Below are 21,096 nucleotides of genomic sequence, written 5' to 3' on the forward strand. Positions count from 1 at the left end.
CACATGTTAAAAATTCTCGTGGCGCGCCCGCTGGTTGAAAATCACTGTTCTGCGCTTACAGGGTGCGTGCAGAAGCACAGAGGGGTGAAGCCATGTGTCTGCTGCTCTGTGTGCTTTGGTGCTGTTCTTTCAGCTTTTCAGTGTGTCACAATGTTTTATATGTGTCCTACATGCTGAAGTAAATATGTATATACTGTTATCTCTGTAGTTCGTTATGGAAATACTTAGAGATAAATAAGAAAGAGGGAGTTGCCCTTTATTTTTTAAGAAGAAAAGTCATGGTAGCACCAAATAATTTTTAAAGAGCTAATGAATTAATTTTTTCTTTTTCTATTTTAGGCTCGAGAGAAAGGAAGGTTAAACTATACTAAGGTAGGTACATTTTATTTATACTGCACAGTTTTCTACATTTCAATTTGGTGTTTGGTTTTGTTTATAGTTGAAAATTGAGACGAATAATCACATTCATGCTGAGGGACATTTCCCACTAAGAAACAGGCATTCGCAGGTAGAATAAGATTCATTCTACAGTAAGTTTATTCATTGAGTGCCTGCTTCATTTCAGACACCATGTTCAGTATTGGGAATACAGTGGCAAGCCGATCCAGTCTTTCATTTCAAGACATTTACAGTCTTGTGGGAACACAGATAACTAAGAAAAACTAAATGGATACATAATATAATGCCAGATGGGGCAAGTACTACAAAGAAAATAAGCAGGGTAAGATCACAAAGCAGTGCCGGAAAGAGCCTTTGGCCAGTGGGTGGAAGAGAGCTTTTGGTGCCACGAGATCGTACCTGGGCAGCACCACGCAGGGCAGACTCTGGCTCCTAAAGGCCGTGATTCCCACACAACCCGTGGAGCGTTTGGAAACACACACGCCTAGGTCAGCACTACATCACCGTCGTTCACCAAGGCGAAAATGCGCAGGTGGGAAGAGCAGGGTAGGGGGAGGATAGAAGGGTTTTAAAAAAGGTGCCACTGATAACTTGATACAGCCTTGGTTAAAAGTGGCCTGAGGAGTTCGGATTTCAGTTTACCAGTGAAGCTTAGGAACACCCTTGGGTCACATTCTATTTTCTCCTCAGACACAAATGGAATATTTTAGCAGGTGTGTGGGATGCGTATAGCTGCTTGGCTAAAGGAACATGTTAACCATCTGGTTTATGCGACAGCAGGAATACCCAGGGTGTGAGCACACCTGCATTTCAAAGACAGGGAGGGAGAAATACGACCCGTAAGGGTTCTGCCTGCAGGGGGACAGCCGAAACCCACAGTGCTCCCACAGTGCTCCCACAGTGCTCTCGCAGGGCTGACCTGGAGCCCTGTGCTCTCCTGGCAACTCCCTACCGTTACTGTAACTCCTTTCCCTGTGTGAAATGCGGTCTTTTCTTTTCTCTGTTTCACAAACTTCTGCCTCCTTCAAGAAAAGTTAGGTAACCAGAGCACCTCTAAACTGAGGACTTCCATACGTGTTGCTTTGTCTTAGATGTCTACTTGAGTTTTATCATATACCCATACACGGCTTGCGGACGTATCCTCTTGGGTCCCCCATGGGCAAAGGAGCTCAGTGCATCTTGAACGGAACTCAGCATCCTCCCCGACACTTCTGGTCTTTTTTGGTTTTTAATGGGTTTATTTCTCAGAGCAGCTTTAGGTTCAGAGCAGAGTTGAGTGAAAAGTACAGAGAGTTCCCACTCGACCCTGCACTGGCGCAGCTTCCCCACGCCAGTGTTCTGCACCGGCATGGTGCATCCGTTATGATCCATGAACACACTGACACATCAGTGTCACCCCAAGTGCACGGTGTACCTTAGGGTCCACTTTGAGTGTTCTGTCTCTTGTCCTTGTAACTTGTTCTCTCTCCTGTCACACCAGTCAACCATGGGAGAAACTTAGAAGTCACCCTTGAATGCCCCTGCTCCCTCACCTCTATGTTCCATGACCAAGGCATGCCAATTTTAGATCCTAAATTTTCTTGAAACCAGCCCCTTCTCTTAATCTTTCTTCCATTGCTCAGTGCAGGTCTTTTCATCTGAACCACTGGAAAACCAGCTGACTGGTCTCTCTCCCTTCCCTTTGTCCCCATAAATCCATTCCTACTCTGAATCTCTAAACCACAAATCTGACAGGTTCACACTCCATCTTCACGCCCTTCATTAGCTCCATGTTGTCTGTGAAGCAATTTCAAAGCTTGGCACAGTAAGTGCTCTGTGATCTCACCCCCTAGAGGGGTCTCCAGCTTCTTCGCCCTCTACCCTGTACCCCCATGGCACCAAATTACATAAAACGTACTGTTTCTGTTCTTCATGCCTTGACTCATACTGACCCCTCTGCTCGGAGTGTTCTTCCTCTTTATCTGGCTTTTCCTGCTCCTCCTGTAAAGCTTAACTTAGCATCTTGTCCTGTAGGAAGTCCTCCCTGGTTCCCCAGGCAGGGTCAGGTGCTTTCCTCCAGTCTTGAGTACATCGTGGATCTCTCAGCCGCTGCACTTACTGTCTGTTCTAATGATCCAGGTATGACACGGGTCAGAGACTGGGAGCTCTTTGAGGGCAGGGCAGTGTCTTGTCTTTGTACCTTTGGTACTTAACAGTGCGTGGCACTTGGTAAATGGTGAGTGAGTGAGTGAGTGAGTGAGGCCATGAGTAAGAAACTAGAAGACATATAACGTTAGTTCCAGGAGAAAACCTGGTACAGGGCTTCCGATCTCAATTAGAGAGGGAAGGAAAGCTTTTAACACATGTTGCGTTGCGGGCATCAACCAGATGGAGAAAGTTGCTGGGGAAGGTTACAATAAACTAGTTTGGAGGTAAAGGCTGGGATTTTATTGTCATGTAAAAGAAAGCTGATTTATGAACAAAAAGTGAAGCAAAGCCGTCACAGTTTGGCAGTTGAGTGACTGTTGATCATCGATGCTTATTTATGACTCAGAGAACTCCGTTAGGCTTTCTTATTGCAGGAGTACATGACAATTGAAAGAATTTGAAGAAAAGAAAAAAAAATAGGGTGCCCAGATCAAACACCCCCAGACCAAGCTCTGCCACAAACTCACTGCAAAATCTAGTATCAATCACTTAACCTCTTTGGTCTTCTCTCAGTTTTAGTGTAAAATGAGCAATTTAGAATAGTCCTGCTTTACTCATGAGGCCCATTCCAAACTTGAGAGGAGACATTCTTTGGAGGTAGGGGGACATTCTTATCTCGTGTGTACTGCTGAGGTCCCGCTTCCTTCCTTTGCCCACTTTGCCCACCCAAGGGCTGCATGTTTGACACCCAACACGGTGAGACGCTGTGCTGGCACTGGCCCCCACCGCGAACAAGGCTGACCTGGGCCTTGCTGTCACACACTTGCTTGACACAGACCTCCCTGTCTCAAGTAGCCACTCCCCATTTGCTTTATTTTTCTTCTTAACATTTGTCATTTTTGTTTAGTTGCTTGTTTCTTTCTTTCTTCTTCTACTAGATGGTGAGAGCCCTGAAGGTCAGGCATGGGATAGGTTTTTGTTCATGGTCATAGCACCTGTACCCAGCACAGGCTTACACACAGGAGCGCTTGATAAACGCGTGTGGATGAGCATTGCATCTGCGCGCTTGATAAATGCGTGTGGATGAGCATTGCATCTGCGCTGTGCAGGAGAGGTGCGGGAGACCGGGACAGGTCCGGGGTCAAGAATCACACACTCAGATCAGCTGTAGTAAGAGCACGTTGACTATATAACACAGCTCACCCCTGCGTGCCATCGTCCTGAGTTGGCCTTCCCCGGTGCCCGGTGGCACTCTTCCTCGTGCCAGGAAACAGACACCCACCACCCCAGAACATGTGGTAATGGTCTGATAGTTGAGGGCTTAACTTCCTCTAGGTAATCCATCCAGGCCTATCGTCCTTACCCAGACCTAAACCCAAATAACATGGGGAAGAAAGACTATATCCGTCTCTACCAAGTGTGGAGGCGATGTCAGCAGGATGTGACTTGCAGCGTTCTCTTGTGCAGTGGCCTCTAGTGACACACACCAGGGCCTGCGGTCTGCCCATCTCTAGTTTTGTGTGGTCATGGTGTTCATGCTGACCAATGCCAGCGTCGTGCTTGGTGGCTTAGGGCTTCCCGGTGGGTGTATCTGTAAAACTACATTTGAAATTCAGTGGCCATTCTGGAGACAGTCATGAAATTTATTTATTGCTGGAAATTTATTTATCGCCAAGTTGTATTTACTCGGAAGCCAAATTTTATCTGAAAACTGAGATTTCGAGAACCATAGAAAATTGTTTTGGCCATGTGCTCTGTGGCTGTCGATGCCATCTCTCAGATTTCGTCAGTCTCAGAATGGCGAGGCAGCAGGGAGAGGGCGGAAGAGGAGTCACTGCACCCTCGGTCTCAGCTGCGTCTGTGATGTCTGTCACATTGAGCAGAGCAGCGGTCTGTACTCAGACGCTCAGATAAGAAACTGAATTACTTTTTAATTGAGTTCTGTTGCAGTAGAGCCTGGACATGAATGCTTTCCACGGCTGCAGTTCCTTTCATCTTATGATATCAAAGCACCCAAGAACTCTTAACTCATTAAGTCTCACCTGCCTCTGTGTGGTGGTTGACAAAAGCACAGTTCTCTACCCACTACTGAAACTCATCTACCTGGGGGCTGGGCAGGAAGGAAGCTGTTTAACTGTAAGGCGATTCTACCCAGTAGGTTCTAAAATGGAAAAACAGGGAACATCTTACATACCTAGTTAAAACTGCAGCAGGAGCCTTATTAGACAGAATGTAATTACCAGAAGTGAACTGTGTCCGGGAAGGCTGCACAATGCTGTGGGGGTCTTAATTACAGTGACTGGTCAGCAGTCCTGGGCTGTGTGCCTCTCAGACTGTCTCAAATTCCCTAGGCTTCTGGCCCCAAGGTTGCACACACCTGACTGAGTTCAGTGCTAGAGAGAAGAGTGCCGCCCATTGAACTGTAGGAATCTGTGGCCCTGTGCTGGGACTAGTGGAGAAGCTTCTCGGACCACATCACACTCGGTTTGCTATGGTAACTAATATATATGTCTGAAAGGAAGCGGATTTGTTGACTACTCTTGCCTAGAAAAACATCGACAAGCGTGTGTGTATTTTCCCCAGCTGGAGCGGAGCGTATGCCTGTAGTTGAGCCTACTGCTATGTGAAATAAGCATGCTGCTTAGAGACTGAGGCAGATGGTATTTTTACCACTTCAGGCAAAACATGGCACCTATGGTTCGGCTTTCTACAATCTTAATTTTTTAACACATTCAAAATGCCGTGCATAAATAGCTCCATCAGAGGCTCAGGCAGTTTTTCCCAATTTCTTTTTAATAATTGCTTCAGATATACAGATACGTATAAATATCACGTGGTCACAACCAAACCCTGTCAGCACTGTGAGTCACTTCCTGCTATTCTTTCACAGGTGCCCAGGACTGAGCCTCCAATGGCCTTTGACACTTTATGCTAATTTTGACACAAAAGCTCTAAGTTTACAGAGGCTTTTTAAAATATTTATCTCGGTCTTTACTGTGAAGTTCATTAGGCATCCGGTTCTCAGTCAAATGTAAGAGAGATTTTTTTTCTAAGGAACAGGTTTTTGACTTGCCCTCTTTCCTGGGATCTGTTCAGGGCCCCAGAGCATCTCATTTTTCTGTCTCGGTCCTCCTGAGAGGCTGCTCCTGTCCCCCCGGCCCCCCGCACATTTTGTTTTGTTATAAAATGCATTTGCATAGGGTACACATTAAAATTCCTTTCCAACCAGCTAACCGTGCTGTCCACAGGCATTTGCATTTGTATGATCACTTATCATCACTTCCCGTTAAGGAGAAAAAAACAGTCCTTCCTCTCCTGTCATGGTTTTGCTGTCCAAAGGTTGCCCTTGTAGCTGGTCCTTCTCTTTTATTATCCATAGATGGTGTCAAACATTTTGCTGCATAGTGAGCTCCAAATTCTTCTTTATTGAAACTCGAATATAGACAATTTTCTATAAATATTATTGTCCTTTCTTTACTGACAAAGCCAGGCTTTTTTTTTTTTGGCAGACAATTCTTGCCTGCTCGTTCTATCCCAAACCCTAGCTAACTGGCTCTGAAAATTTCCCACATTGGCACGTTTAAAGACCAGATGTTGCTGTGTTTTCTCTTCCCTATACCCCTTTCTCAGGCAGATGCTGCTTCTCCTACCCTGGGACTTTACCTAAGCTCGGTCAGTAAAATATCCCATACAGCATCACCGTGTGCACGATATTTCTCATTTCCTCTAACCTCTTGAAATTGTCTTAACATTTAGGATTTCTGTGTTAGTGATAATTATGGAGAGTGCATAGAAACATTGACATTCCATTCCCCCATCTTTTCCATACAGAACTTGCAGTCCAATTAGATGAGGTGTTTTATAATACAAGGTGAGCAAAAGTAGGTTTATAGTTTTGAGTATGGGAAATAGAGCTTATTCTTGTGTTATTATTTATTAATTATTGTATTATTTTCCTTACAAACAACTGTAAACTTACTTTTGCCTTACCCTTAGGATTTAAAGAAAAATATTCATATTCAAATATTATGATATGGATGCAACTATGTAAAATATTATATGCTTCATAAAGACTGGAAGACAAGACGTAAAAATGTAAATAAGGGCTTTAAGGTGACAACATTTAAGCCTGTCTAAAATAAGAAATGCATTATATTTGTTAAAGATTTGTGTTTTCAACCTGGCTAGAGTGGCGCAGTGGCTGGGACGTCCGCCTGGGAACCTTGATTCCTAGTCAGGACACATGCCTGGGTTTTGAGCTCTCCAGAAGCAGTTGCTCTCACATATCGCTGTTTTATTTCTCTCCCTCTTTCTCCCTCCCTTCCCCTCTCTTTAAAACACAAATCTAAAAAAAAAAAAAATTTGTTTTCAAAATGTACTCAGACTTGAAATTTTTGCAGATTATGACCTGAGCAACTGGAAAATGAAAAATGTGTTTTACTGAAATAATCAGAATTTAATTCTATTCTCCTGAAGAATTGCTTGCTTCTACAGCAATAGGCAGAAAGGCACAAGCGGGAAATGTAAACTTTTTTACACCGCGAAGCTTTGTGCCAGGGCGCAAGGACTGGTCGAGGTGCTGGGGGGCAGCTGAAGGAGACGGCCGCCTAGCACGCTGCCTACCGGCTCTCGCTGTCTGCTGGCCTCAGCACAGCGCAGTGGTGTGCCCGGAAGAATCTGCCAAAGCTGCCATCCGCAAGTGTAAAGTCCCCCACTTCTTGTTTCCTTAAAAGTCAGGTAAGACCAGTCATTTTCCTTTTGGCCACCCCATTTCAGACAAGTGTTTCTCCTTACAGCAGTAATGAGTGGAGTTTGCTTAATCTGTTTTTCAAAACATTTAATTTACTAAAGTTGGTTTTTGTAACTACTGCTCTGGTTCCAGATCTCCTTCAATATATAATTATTAATGATGGAAAAATAACCAGTGATCAATTTCTGTCCATAATAAAGCTTAGAAGCTTTTGCAAATGTCATGACTAAAGTAATATTCTAAGGTTTAAAAAAATTTAATCACACTTGCCATCATTAATGTCTTTAACCAGAGTATGCCTTATTATGAGCCCTCCAGTCATTCTGCAAAACAGTCGCCCTCTGGACATGTGTTCATTCCCCATGATCAAGCTAGTTTTTCTCCTCCTTGAGGCTGCTAATATATTAGTTTGCACGGGTCCTCGGTGACTATCATCTTGCCTTGATGATCTAGTCTTCTAATTTCCTAATGTTATTTCAAAATTAGATTCCTGTTCTCAGAGGTGTTAGCAATCCCACACACCTCAATGACATCGCCAGATTTGATGATCTTAATCTCTATTCCCTTGTGCATCATGAATAAAATCATTAAATGATATCAATAATAAGCCTCTATGACATCATAAACTATGCCACCCTCTCAGCTGTTAGCCCAGTACTATGGATACTATTTTAATTCAATCCTCTACAGAACTGTCTTTTCTATTTTCCTTCAGATCATATATTCCCTCTCTGTTGATCTTTGGTTTCTAATTTTATATATAAAATGTGAAATTACTTAGTTCATAACAATAATATTTAGTGGGGCGATCTCTCCTATTCTTAAATCAACCATTTTACATTCCTGGCCCCTAAAAAATTACATATTTACATAATAAGTAACATCCGGAATCTAAGGCGGTCTTAGATATTTGATGACCAGTTCTTGGTTGTAAGCCTAGAATCCTGGTCTGGTTTTGCTCACCAGTGTGTATGCCCTGAGGGCCTGACACAGTGCCTGGCACATACTAGGTACCCAGTACATATTTTTTAATGAATGACCCCAAAGTATGCCAAATATTTGTGCCTATATTCTGTACTTTTAATTCATAAAACATATTTGACTCCACCTTTGCTCCTGTTATTCCCCCCCCCCAAGTATATTTTTAATCAAATTGTTACATCCTCAGTGCCTTGCACTCCCTGGGTTGAAATAAAGATTCAGTTGGAGTAACCTTTTGAATCTCAGCCTAGAAAGCTAACTAAAAATGCCCTCCGGGCTGGTTCTGCGGGTGAATGCTCTGCACTGTGGGAGAGCTGCATCCAATCATTGCTCCCAGTTTGTGGTATCGGGAGCCACCTGTGCACAGGCAGAGTCTATTGCCTTTATGTAAAGGATGGAGCCTTCTGTCCCCATAGAAGAGCCTGTTTAGTTCCCTGAAACAGTTCTAAGTAGAGTTGAAGGGGATACTGTGTTTTCTTGTCATTAAAAAAAGAGAGAGAAGTATGGGCTTTCCAAAGTTACGCATTTTTAAAGACTTCATTAACTTTTAGAGAGAAAGGAAGGGAGAAAGAGAGAAAAACATCAATGTGTGAGAGAAACATCGATAGGCTGCCTCTCACACATCCCCAACCTGAGACCTGGCCCACAACCCAAGCACATGTCCTAACTGGGAATCAAACTGTCAACCTTTCCATTTACAGGACGACACCCAGCCCAGTGAGCCACATCTGGCAGGGCCCAAAGTTGTGTCTTTTTGACAGAAAGAAAAGAGAGGCACATCTGCGTAGAACCTGAATGTGGTTTTAGTAAATTAGAAGTCTTTATCATTACCTAGATTGGTATTTCCAAACATATACATTAATCCTATGGCCTGATTTTGTACAGCATTAAGGATTTTGTTATTTTAACGTGTTTGATCTATCAGAATCCCGTAATCTGTTCAGTTGCTACATCAGAAGCCATGTTTTCTAAGCAGCATCTGTAAGCATACTCAGCCTCCCCACCTATGGACGAGTGGATTCTAGCCCTTTCCTCCAAGTCCATGACTTTCTGGCTTGATGAAAATCTTACCTATTAACCAGATCATAATAAAGCCAAAGACGAATCTCTGAAGATTGAGTCCTGTGTAGCACAATGATGCCGCCCACGGAAGGTCTCCCTGTTGTAGATTTCAGGAAACTGTGCTAACCTTTATCTGCCGTCTGGTCTGACGAGAGTCATGGGCACCCGTTAGGAATGGCTGTGGGCCATTGTACGTGCTCTGATTTCTCTGTGATGCCTGCCATCATGCCATCACACACATGTTTTTCAGTGTGTGTTCTGTTCAGGACACATACTTTAATCAGATGTTTCTATCAAATTCTATCCCTGAAGTCCTTCATTTGATGGAGAAGAGATCAGATTACCTAAGGTGTTCACACAGTTACTATCATCAGAGTCTTAATTCTGCCCAGGTCAGCTGACTCCACAGTGTGTTACCACCGTGCTGCTTCTCAAGGTGATTTAGACACACTACAGAAAGAAGTAAGGGGCAATTTGCAGGCTCTGGCTCTCAGACATCCAGAAAACGTTATGCATTGCTCTATAATCTAACATAGTTCTGGTCTCAGAAATACTGATTGTTTAGTAAAAGACTGAGGATTTCTGTTTGCTGAACCAGTGCAATAATTATTATAATATTTTTTAAAAACTGGTGAGCATTCGGCAGGGGGCTGGGCTGGGAAGGGAATAAAAGGCAGAAAACTGTACTTGAAAATAATTAAATTTTTTTAAAAACTGGTGAGCATTCTTCAGTCTTCCAAAAAAGTTATATAGGTATAAACCATTTAAAACAAGTTCTCCCAAATAAACTCCTGTCCTGGATAATAATTAATGAATTAAATAAAATGAGTTCTTATCATTCTTTTGAGGGAGGCAAGGACTGTGCTTACAAAAATACCTTCCATAACAGCACCGTGGGAAGACCTCCTCTGTCTGGAAGCGGGGCTGACCCTGCAGACATGCCTCGGTTAGGGCCACAGCGAGCACCGTCTTCATTCCACAGGTTGGTTCCTGCAGATCCCTGGAGTCTGACGCAGCCTGGAATACATGACTGAGATACACATTCTTTACCATTACTCCCCCTGAATCTTTTTCTGTTGTTTGAGGTGACTTCTGGTAGCGCAATTCATAAGTGTGCATTAAGCTCATTTTGTGTCAGGATCCATGTTGGGATGTTAGGAATCTTGGGTCACGTGGAGGGCAGTGGCCATGGACGTGGTTTTGAGGAAAGCAATCCCCAAGTATCAGCATCCAAATACTAATGCAGATGAAAACTGAGACATGAGAAGTATTCAAGAAATGTGTAAATAAGACACAGACTAAAATGAAATAACAGCGACCCAAATTCACTCCTAACACAGTTTACATATTCCTCAGTAACCTTCAGGACTGTTTGATGCCCGCATGATGTGAGTGCTCCCATCCAACAGTGTTCTCCTAGCTAACCCGGAAGCATGGACTTGTCATGAGGTTACAGAGCGTGCTGCTCCCGAAAGAGCCACAGCCAATGGGCTCCTAGCTGCACTCTGCAACCCGTGACATGTTTCACTTTTGAATTTCTGTTACAGAGTTTACAAAAAAGCTTCACAGCCCCAGTTTTGCTTTTTGAATTTCAATATGTAGAATTGCAATATGACACCAAAATTTAAAACTAACTTTGAATCAGAATGTGGATAAAGCTGTGATTATTTATAAATTGTTAAATTTTCCTTTGGAAAACATGAAGCACTGATTGCTTTTCAAGCCTCAAATTTAGTATAATTCATATTGTGTTTTTGCATGCAAATTAATGTGATTGAGAAAAGAACTAAGAATTTTCTTATTTCTGTCTCAACTTTTTGCCAAAGTCAGATATTTAGTTAAGATCAGTAGAATTAGAACTTTTTCCTACAGATTCTTGCGAATAATTTGTTGTTTTAGGTAAAAAGAAATGTTTTTTATGTTGTTCACAGTACACTTCACATTTTATTGTATTAGAGAAGGGTTTTAGTGGCAGCTTTTCCTTTTGGACTGTCTTGCCGAGTTGACCAGACCTTTCCGTGGAAGTGCCATCCGCCTGAATCTGGGAGCTGGATGCGACTTTGGAGGTGGCGCTGATTCACCTCGCACAACCTGCTAAGAGTTTCCACTCAGACTCTCAGCTTGGTCATCCCGTCGCTAAGGAATTGATTAATAGGGAGTTCACAACTTGTCAAAAATAATTATTCTGTTGTTAGACAACTGTAGTCATTTGAAAGATGTTTCTTGTTGGTAATTGAAATCTGCTTCCCAGAACTTCACCTCGTCACTCTTTGTTCAATCCCCTGAAGCATATAGAACAGGACTGCTCCTTCTTCCATTTAATTGCTTTAGACTTTTGAAGATAGCTTTCATAATTTCCCTTAATTCTTTCCTCTAGGCAAACATTTCTTTAGACGACATGTTGCCAAATACTTCTTGACCCTAACACTGGGTCCGGTCTATCATGAACGCCCCTCTCACTTGTGGCAATGGTGCCCAGGACTGAATATACTTTTCTAAACATGAGTTGGCCATCAAAGAGTGTCACGTGACCACTCCTGCCTATGTTTGGGAGGTGTGCATCTGTTGATGCTGCCTAAGTTTGTGTTTGCTTTTTAAAAATCTACCTTATAGCCCTGGCTGGTGCAGCTCAGTGAATCGAGTGCCAGCCTGCGAACCAAAGGGTTGCCAGTTCAATTCCCAGTCAGGGCACATGCCTGGGTTGCAGGCCAGGTCCCCAGTAGAGGGCATGCAAGAGGCCACCACATGTTGATGCTTCTCTCTTCTCTTCAGCTCTCGGCTGTATGACGTCTGAAAATTAAAATTTAATATGCATTTCTTCCCCATCTTCATCCAAGCAATGCATAGAACTGTGATAAGGGAAAGAAACCAAGTACTGAGCCCTGTAGCACAACACTAGAGATTGCTTTTCTGCTCTATATAAACCCACTATAAACCATTTTACCCTTGTTTTACATATTCGAACTTATAATACTAAACTCTAATCCAAACCCCATTTCTCTGTCTTAACCACCGAGGACTGAATTTCCAAAATCTTAATATACTCTATCTTTACTATTTCTTAAGGTAAAAGTGAAGTGGTCATACCAAAAAAAAAAAAAGAAAATAGAGGTTTTTTTTTAACATTTTATTTTTATTTATTTTTAGAGAGAGGAGAAGGGAAGGAGAAAGAGAGGGAGAGATCCATCATTCTGTTGCCTCTCACATATGCCCCAGCCAGGAATCTGGCCCACAACCCAGGCATGTGCCCTCACTGGAAATCAAACCGGCAGTCTTTCATTTTGTGGGATGACGCTCAACCGACTGAGCCACGTCAGTCAGGGCAAGAGTGTTTTGTCATGGCATTCTGGTTCATTGTGACCTGTACTGGGGCTGCACTCCCCACTGCCTTTTTTCTAGAACCCACAAACTATGTATTTACTATCCCTTTCTGGAATTTTACCATAACTGTTCATAAATTCACTAACCTGAGTTCCAGAATGCATTTTTGTCCTCATCTTTTTCTTCTGTCCTGTGTTGAAAGACATTAGTCATTTGAATCTCACCATCTCCGTGAGACTTCTCGCAGTCTTTCAGTTAGCGGGGGAGGACGTATATGCGCACCCTAAGCAAGCGAGAGGACACAGAGGTGGGTGGGCAGCTCTGTGAAGGGGCCCTAGACTAGAAACCAGGTCTCCAGAGTGAGGGGGAAGATGATGAGGGGTGGGGGGCGGGGCGGAGGGGCCCTCAGTTCCTTGGCCTAAAGATACTGTGTTTGCAGTGAGGGGAGGAGTGGTTTTGGAAACTGAAGGACACCAGAAGGCAAAAGAAAGTCAGGATGGTGGCTGCATGCAAGGCCTCCCTGACGACTTGTAACGGGCTATGTGAGTGCAGACTTCATCCTTAAAGGCCTTTCATTGTGGAACGTTTGAACTCATACTTTAGCGGTTCTATTTCTTCTTTGTCTTCTACTACTAATATATCTTTTGCAAATATTTGAGCTTACTTGTTTTTATTTGAAACACAGCCTTTACATTTCGAAGCCCCTTATTTTTCTTCCCCCATTAACCTGTCGGTCTTTTTTACATTCTGGCAAAGTTCTTTGTTTCTGAACATTTTTCTATGGAAAATGAAAATTTAAAAACATCAGTGACATCCTGGCTAGTGTGGCTCCCTTGGTTGGAGTGTTGTCCCATAACCGAAAGGTTCCGGGTTTGATTCCCAGTCAGAACACATACAGAGGTTGCAGGTTCAATCCCAGTTGGTGCACATACAGAAGGCAATCAGTTGATGCTTCTCTCTTGAATCGATGTTTCTCTCTCTCTCTCATCCTCTCTTCCTTCTTTCTAAAAGCAATGAAATAATGTTCTCAAGTGAAGACAAAAAAAAAATCTGTGACAAGTGTCCTGGTGATAATAGACGTACGAGTGGATTTCCTTTTGTTCCAGACAGCTGTCACCATGGCGGTTTTCTCTGAGCACCTGTTCAGTCAGAGGAAAGGAAACTTGGGGTTCTTTTCGAGTCTCTCACTGTGGTATGGAAGAGCTCCGGGTGTGCAAAAGTGAAACCCAGGCTGTTTCATAAATTCCCTGGGCTGTCTTGTCCACATCACTTAGCCTCTGTCATCCCAGCATCTTCTTTTAATGCAGTGAGAAGGTAAGATTGTGCTTGGGGTTTCTTCTAGGTCTCGCGGTCTTTCTGTGGCTTCACTGGCGAGAAGGTACTTCTGCCTCCACCTCTCTTAAAGCTCCTCAGACCCCAGGGCAGGGGCCTGTACTTTTGCACTGGTTTTTAAAGACATACAATGATTATCTAAAAAGGGCCTCATAAACCAACATTTATTACAGAAAAGGTGTTTAGTAACACCTTTTAGCAAATGTTAAATAATAGTGCACTTAACTTTAAGTACTTTGCATCCTCTTCTGTCTGTGTTAATATCCTTAATTGGATCCTCTAGCAGGGGATTCGGATGTAATTTATTTCAGGTGATGCCACAATTAAACAATTACTTAGTTGAATTAATTAGGGATTTAATTATATTAGTGCCCTAAAGTGGTATATCAGGGAAATAAAACACAGACTAATAATTCACCTTTGGGATGTGTGTGTGTGTTATTTATTTTACAGCTAAAGTGTTTTTCAAGTCATGAGGGTTAGTGTGGGCACACTAGCTCTTGTAGCCACATCCTTACATGGAAAGTTCTGTCTCTGTGTTAGTTTGGGCTTTGCCCACTCAAAATGTAGGTGAAGGCAAAAGTGGAAGGATTTGTTTTTTAATTGTTGTCTTTTCTTTGGCAACTATTAGAATCAAGGTCATAGGTCCAGTCCCTCTGTGTTCTGTTTAACTCTTCCTGGTCTGTAGCCCCATAACAGCCCCTCCGACAGGTGGTCCTGGGAGACACTGTTTTTCTCTGTGTCTCCAGCCTTTACAATGTACCTGGGCCGCACAGGTGCCCAACAAATGCCTGTTGAGTTGAATTAGATCATTATAAAGACAACTGGTTGGAAGTATAGCTGACACAGTATAAACCTAACACAACTATTTTAAAAATATAGCGACTCAAAATACATGCCCCAGCTAGTGAGATACTCCCAAATCTGGCCAATCGTTGGAATGACCGAAGAAGCAATTTGTTATGACCATCTTTAGGAGTGGCATCTACATTTTCAAACTCCCCAAGTGAATCTTGTGATCATCACGTTTAGGAACCCCCGCTTAATTTTCGTGTCACATTGGTGTACATAGGACAAGACTGTCTTGTCAGGATAGACCCATTGCCTATTCGAAGTTACAGTAAGAGATGAATCTCATTTATAGTCTATTAATTATACCTAAAGGATTTCCTTTGCTCCAATAGCTCATGTAGCTGGTGAAAGTGCTCACCAATAGCTGTGATGAACAGTCCCTTCCGTGAAGGGTTGGATTGCTGGGGAGTCATTACATGGGCATTTTACACATGGAAGCTGCTGGGTCCCTTGGTATGCAAAGCCTGTGAGCCCACCTTTGTGGAGAGAGCAGATTTAACTATTAACTGCAAATAAAATAGTCATGGGGTGAGAGAAATAAATTCTTTGGAGATTTGAGTAACTTTCAGTGATGTCCTGCTGAGTGCTGTCTAGTCCGTTACCCTTCGCCATGGTCTAAATACTGTGTAAGCCACCTTGCAGTATTCAGTTGAGTGGCTGAAAAAGGTTTATAGAGTATCGAACAAAATCAAATGATCAGGGAAATGCAGAATGTAGAACACTGTGCAACGTGGCCTGGTCCTTGCAAAATAGCAGTGTTGTGGGGGAGAAAGATTAAAGTGTCACAGCAAACAAATGCATCGGGTGAACCAGGACCGATCATGGTTGGAATGAAAAAGGGTAAACAAGACATGTTGAAGTCGACTGGGGAGATTTGCACATGGACCAGATGTCAGATAATATCAGGGAATTGTTGCGAGCTCGCCTAGCCGTGATGATGGGATGCTGTTATCTCAGGGGATGTTCTTATCTCCAGAGAGGCACATCGGAAAAGGAGAAGTATCCTGCGTTCCGTGCTGTGCCCAGACCCTACCAGCTCAGAGCCTGTTGTTAAATATTCAAGAATTTTGTGATCCCACAACCCTTGGTAGCTTGAAACTCAATGATAGGAGTGTTCATACCACAAAATTCTGAAAATGCTACAAATAGAGCTTTTTTCCTCCCCTGGAGGGCTAATTACCACCATGCCTCTGCCCCCAGCTTATTTTCAAGTGCTTCGGAAAACATGCACACGCACACACAAGCAGAATAAAAATGGCAAATATTAACCACAGTTGGACCGAGGTAGAAGATATTCATTGTTCTAGTTGAGGAGCCAGTGGACTTTTTCTATAAAAGCCCAAGTGTAAATATTTGAGGATTTGCAGCCATACAGCCTCTGCAGCAGCCGCTCGCTCTGCAGCTCTGCCGTTGGAACACAAAAGCTGCCCAGGAATACTTAAATGAACAATCTACGTCCCTACAGAACTTTATAAAAATGGGCACCAGATTTGGCCCCCGGGGTCATAGTTTGCCAACTCCTGTGCTGATCTTTCAATTTTTATGTACTTTAAAAATATGTAATAATAATTTTAAATTTTTAAAATAAAGTTTAGATTTCTTAGCGTCATTTTCAGAGCCCTCCTTGACCCCCCCAACCCCTCCTTCTGAGGCTCCGCCACACCAGTCTGTCTTTATTCCCTGGACACTGCACTCTGCTCCTCTTTGTGTCATTGTTCAAGCTCTTCTCTCCTTAAAATTCCCTTGGTAACCCTTGACCCCTGCTTATCAACATTCTCAAGACATGCCTCAAAACCTACTTTACCCTGTAAGGCCTTTGTGACTGTCTTCTAATTAAACTCAATCCCTTGTTTTTCTAATTACCTGTAGTCCTGCATTTGTACTTTGATTTTACTGCTTTTCACAATATACCCTTCATTAGTACATGATTCATAAAACAGAGAAGGATCATTGTACTCTTTACACATACTAGGTGCTCAGTTTATATTTGCGAATTGAAATCCAGCCATACAGGTATCCACATGCCTGCAGGTACAAACCTAGAAGTCTAGAATAATGTTTTTGACCTGTCTAATTTAGATTTGGAGTAATTAAAGATAATGAAAATATGGGACATGTTTTTTAAGCATTGTTAAGGCTGGTCTGATTCGAGTCCAGCTGTCTTTGAGGTTGTACATCAAGCTAAAATAGACTTGATCTTGGTGGATGGAGGGGCTGTCTTGGCAGTGGCTAAGGGCTTGAGGAGGAGGAGGAAGAAAGTTGCTCCGAACAGCTGTAGTGTTTTAGCACCACTGAGCACTCTGCTGTCCACGGAGTCCTCCCGGCAGCCTACAGGGGACTGAAAGTACTTCCATTCAGAACTCGGGCGGTTTCAAGGCTTCCCTACGGTTCCAAGGCTGCAATGAGAGTTTGAATCTGGCTGCCTCTGACTAGCCAGCACCTTTTCAGTGTCTTCATGAAGCATGGTTGGCAAAAGACCAGTGAACCCCACCTGGGCTGCAAGAGTCCCAAAGTCCCCATGCAGGGTAGAAGTACCCACAGAGGGCTGAGAGCCTGGCGGAGTGTGGTGCTGAGTGCTGCTGGGTGTTGGAAAACCTGGCTCCTGATCTCAGCCTTGCCACTCTGTCTGTGATCCTGGGTGAGCGACTGAGCTTCTCTGGACCTCTGTTCCATCACCCCTTCTAATTAGAGGAACAAAACAGGCTATATCTTTTACTCTTTTATATTTCATGGATTATACATACAGTAGCTTAAAGTCTAATGAAGAGGTAAATGGATGAATGAAGAATTCTAATCCAACACTGTATAATAATGAATAATGCTGTACTGCAGAAATGCAGAGGGGCTACAGTCGTGCCTCGGCAGAGTGGCACCAGCCCCTAAGGGCTGTCATCCTAGCTGAGTGCATTGTACCCAAGTGGAATTTGGGGAGCCTGATGGCGGAGATGAAGGCAGTGTCAGGAGAGATGAGAGGTCAAGTCATTTCCCCAAGTACGTGATGAAAAGGGAGACAAGTGGAGTCCAGGGGCGTAGAACTGGCAGTGGGGAGACTCCCCAGGAGGTGATCGCAAAAAATAACCCAGGTGAGGGATAAGAGCCTGAGCTGTGGCGGTGGCGTTGGGGATAAATTTGAGAGCTTTAAAGGAGATAGAATGGTTTCTTGCCCATACTGCATGTCCCAGTCAGGTTGGACAGGCACTGTGGGGGCCTGTCGGGGCCCCTCGGGAGCCCCGGCCCAGGACTGGCTCCAATGTAGCTGAGTGATGTGCCAGAAGGAGAGATCTGCGCGTACTCACATGGCCAGTTGTATGCGGTAGCCCAGAGTGAAGTCCATCATTCACATGGACTAGAACTTGTCACTTGGCCCTACCCAGCCTCTGGAGGCAGAAAGTGCGGTCATGGGCAAACAACACTGGCATTACCGTGGGGCCTGACTGCATCTGAGGGATGAAGGAGGACCCCCAGGTTCTGATGGTGGGAGTTCGGCAGACACATGAGGTCTGAGGGGACTGAGACCTAAGTCCCTGAGGGAGACGAGAGAAGATGGCATCAGGGCAAGGGGGGGGGGGGGTGGACAGACCAAATGATTACAAATCTTTTTTAGCCCTAAAATGTAACCAATTTGTTGGAAATCAGCTCTGTTTATTGGCAACAGTTTACTGTATTCTTTATGAAAGGTGCTATAAATTCATTCTTCCCAAATAGTCTTTTAGTTTTAAAAATGTAATTTTTTAAAATGTAGTGTCTTTCTTGAATTTTCTTATGGACTATTGTGTCAACATACAATGTAGAAAAAAATTAGTTATTAACTAGGATGCTAATGAAGCCTTCCTCACCTAAGAATACCAGGCTGCAGATTGCAGAATGCCAGAGATGTAAAGGCCTTGCACCTTCCTTCCCTCCGTGCCCCAGTGGGCACGTTTCCAGATACCAGGAGGTGGGAGTCGGGGAGGAGGTGCAATTAGGCTGATTGGAGCCCGTTGTGCTCCTTGGAGCGCAGGCCCCCAGCAGCCTTAGAGAATGAGCGTTAGTGCCTCACGGCCACTGGGGGACGGTGTCCTCTTTCCCTCCAAGACCCGGCAGAAGTGAGGGATCCATACTGGCTGTCCCCTTCTTTGTTTTTCAGCTCCCCTCCCCAATGTATCAGTGGTACCTTAAAAACTGACTTTTATTGTGCATTTGTTTCTTAACAGTTGCGAGAAACAATCAGAGCTGGCAAAGGTGTGACTTCAGCTATTGACCTGTGTCGTTACCATGGAAACAAGGCACTGGAGGCCCTGGAGAGCTTTCCTCCCTCGGAGGCCAGATCTGCTTTAGAAAACATTGTGTTTGCTGTGACCAGATTTTCCTGACACCAAATTAAAAAGACACTATTGTTCGTTTGCTGAAAAAAAAAAAACTGAGGAATGAGATGGTATGGAGAGCTTTTATAATGAGATATATAAATTTGTTAATGACCTTAAAATGTACAAATTTTTTTTCTTCCTTTTATCACATTACTAAATGAATACTGCCTTCTTTTTGGAACTGCTACAAACAAAATAGAAGGAAAAAGGTCAAACAGTTTTCACTTGTCACGCCAGAAGCGCACTTGAGGCTGCAGTAGCAGAAATAATTAATGAGATTCGCTCCTGTGACCTCAGCAAATGGACAGGAAATAAGTCCCTATTGATTGGACTGAGCAGGGATGGCGCCAGGGCGGTGGCCTGTGGTTTTCCTTCTAGAGAGGACAGAGCGAGCTGGGAGAGGCAGGTGTCGAGAGAAACGCTGCCGCTGCCAGCCAGGGAGCACTGTCAGATCAAAACCAGTGGCCAGCCCGTCACGACGGAGGGCGGTTCAGTGATTAAGAAAAGAAACACGCTTTGTCTTCTTGCAACTGTGTGTCTATATTTATAGACACGGTATGCACGCGTGTACTTTGTGCTTCATGGTTTTTATAACATTTGGGGGAGAGGTTGCTGGAAGAAAATGCCAAATATTTGAATTAAGAGATTAAAATGTTATCAGATGTTAAATTGCTTGTTATCTTAAAGACAAATTTTGTTTTCGAACATTTCAAGGGACAAAACTTTTTTTTAAAGCTGAACAAGATCATTTTTTCAAGTAAAATGCATTTATTTGTACGACTTTGGTGTGAAGAATACCTTTAATTTCTACAAGTTTCATGTATGTACTTGTTGTCTGGGGAATCCTTTGGTGATACCGTTTTTTAAAACTCAGAAGGCCGATTTTTGGCCTTCAACCACAGACACCAGCTACAGAAGGGGCACAGGCCACCCCTGTGGTGGGGGGAGGCGGCCTCTGTGGTTTGCAGGCCTGCAATGTGAGAGCACCGTGGACAAGGAGGCTGAGTTTACATAAATGATCTAGATCAAGACTTAGCTGCCTTTCTTCCTCAAGTGGTGTAATTACAGCCCTATCTGGAGACAGCGGACACAGCAAACAGATTTTATTACCTTGTTCACTCAAACACTAAGTGAAGTTATTTTAGTTAAATTTCTCCCCGCCCAAAAGTTACAAAACCATTTTATCAGGCCCAGCATGCGGCATGCAATGAAGGGAAATCTAAAACTACAGAGATTGATGCATTGTATTATGAAATATTTTTAAGTATACTTGAAATATTCTAATTGTACAGTGCATGCTACTACAATTTGAAGGCATATAAATTTAGCCCAAGAGAACATTCTTCTGTTTGAGATGTCTTTACTCACAGAAATTGGCTTAATTAGTAACTGTGGTTAGTGGCTTTAGATCAGAGTAGGTTTTAATTATTAACTTCCACAAAGGAGAAGTCATTCCTCGAGTTGTGTAGTTTTGTTAGGTGGTGGCCAGCAGCTGCGGGACACACGGCCAGATCCCGGGGCTCTTCTGGCTCTGGTTCAGTAGCTGGTTTGCAGTGTTGCCTTAGGCAAATCACTTCCTGCTGATCCTCAGTTTCCTCATCTATAAAATAAGGCTAAATGACAATGTGTGAAGTCCCTTCCAGCTTTGTCTTATTTTCTAAAAGTTCACCATTTTTGACTGTCTAGATAACAAAGGTGCCACGTGAGATTCAAGGACAAGGGAAGGTGAAACCCCAAGAGGGCCTCTGAGGAAAGCATAGAACTTAGTGGCAAACCCCTTGCTGAGTCACCGCACAGGTGACCTGAAGAATTCCCAGTTCGCCTGTGTGACTTGCAGCCCTGGGTTCCTGTTTCTTTTCTCTTGTTTTTTTTACAACTCATCTGGCATTTTTTAAATCTTTGTTGTGGTTTTTTTCCATTACTGTT

At 43.5% G+C, this 21,096-nt stretch overlaps 1 protein-coding gene across 2 annotated transcripts in view; it reads left to right on the forward strand.

Annotated features, from left to right (window-relative positions):
* The window catches only part of PDSS2 (decaprenyl diphosphate synthase subunit 2), a 229,263-nt gene extending 209,313 nt beyond the window's left edge, over positions 1-19,950 (forward strand). For both annotated transcript variants that reach the window (XM_053664879.1, XM_037159022.2), the window contains 2 exons: positions 340-372; positions 19,018-19,950. In XM_053664879.1, the coding sequence (XP_053520854.1) occupies positions 340-372; positions 19,018-19,176 (192 nt within the window). In that variant the 3' untranslated portion in view covers positions 19,177-19,950. The remainder of the gene's footprint in view (positions 1-339; positions 373-19,017) is intronic.
* The last annotated feature ends 1,146 nt before the right edge of the window (positions 19,951-21,096 follow it).

Source organism: Artibeus jamaicensis, unplaced genomic scaffold (assembly GCF_021234435.1).
Source record: "Artibeus jamaicensis isolate MK-2021 breed Jamaican fruit bat unplaced genomic scaffold, CSHL_Jam_final contig_387, whole genome shotgun sequence".
NCBI lineage: Eukaryota > Metazoa > Chordata > Mammalia > Chiroptera > Phyllostomidae > Artibeus > Artibeus jamaicensis.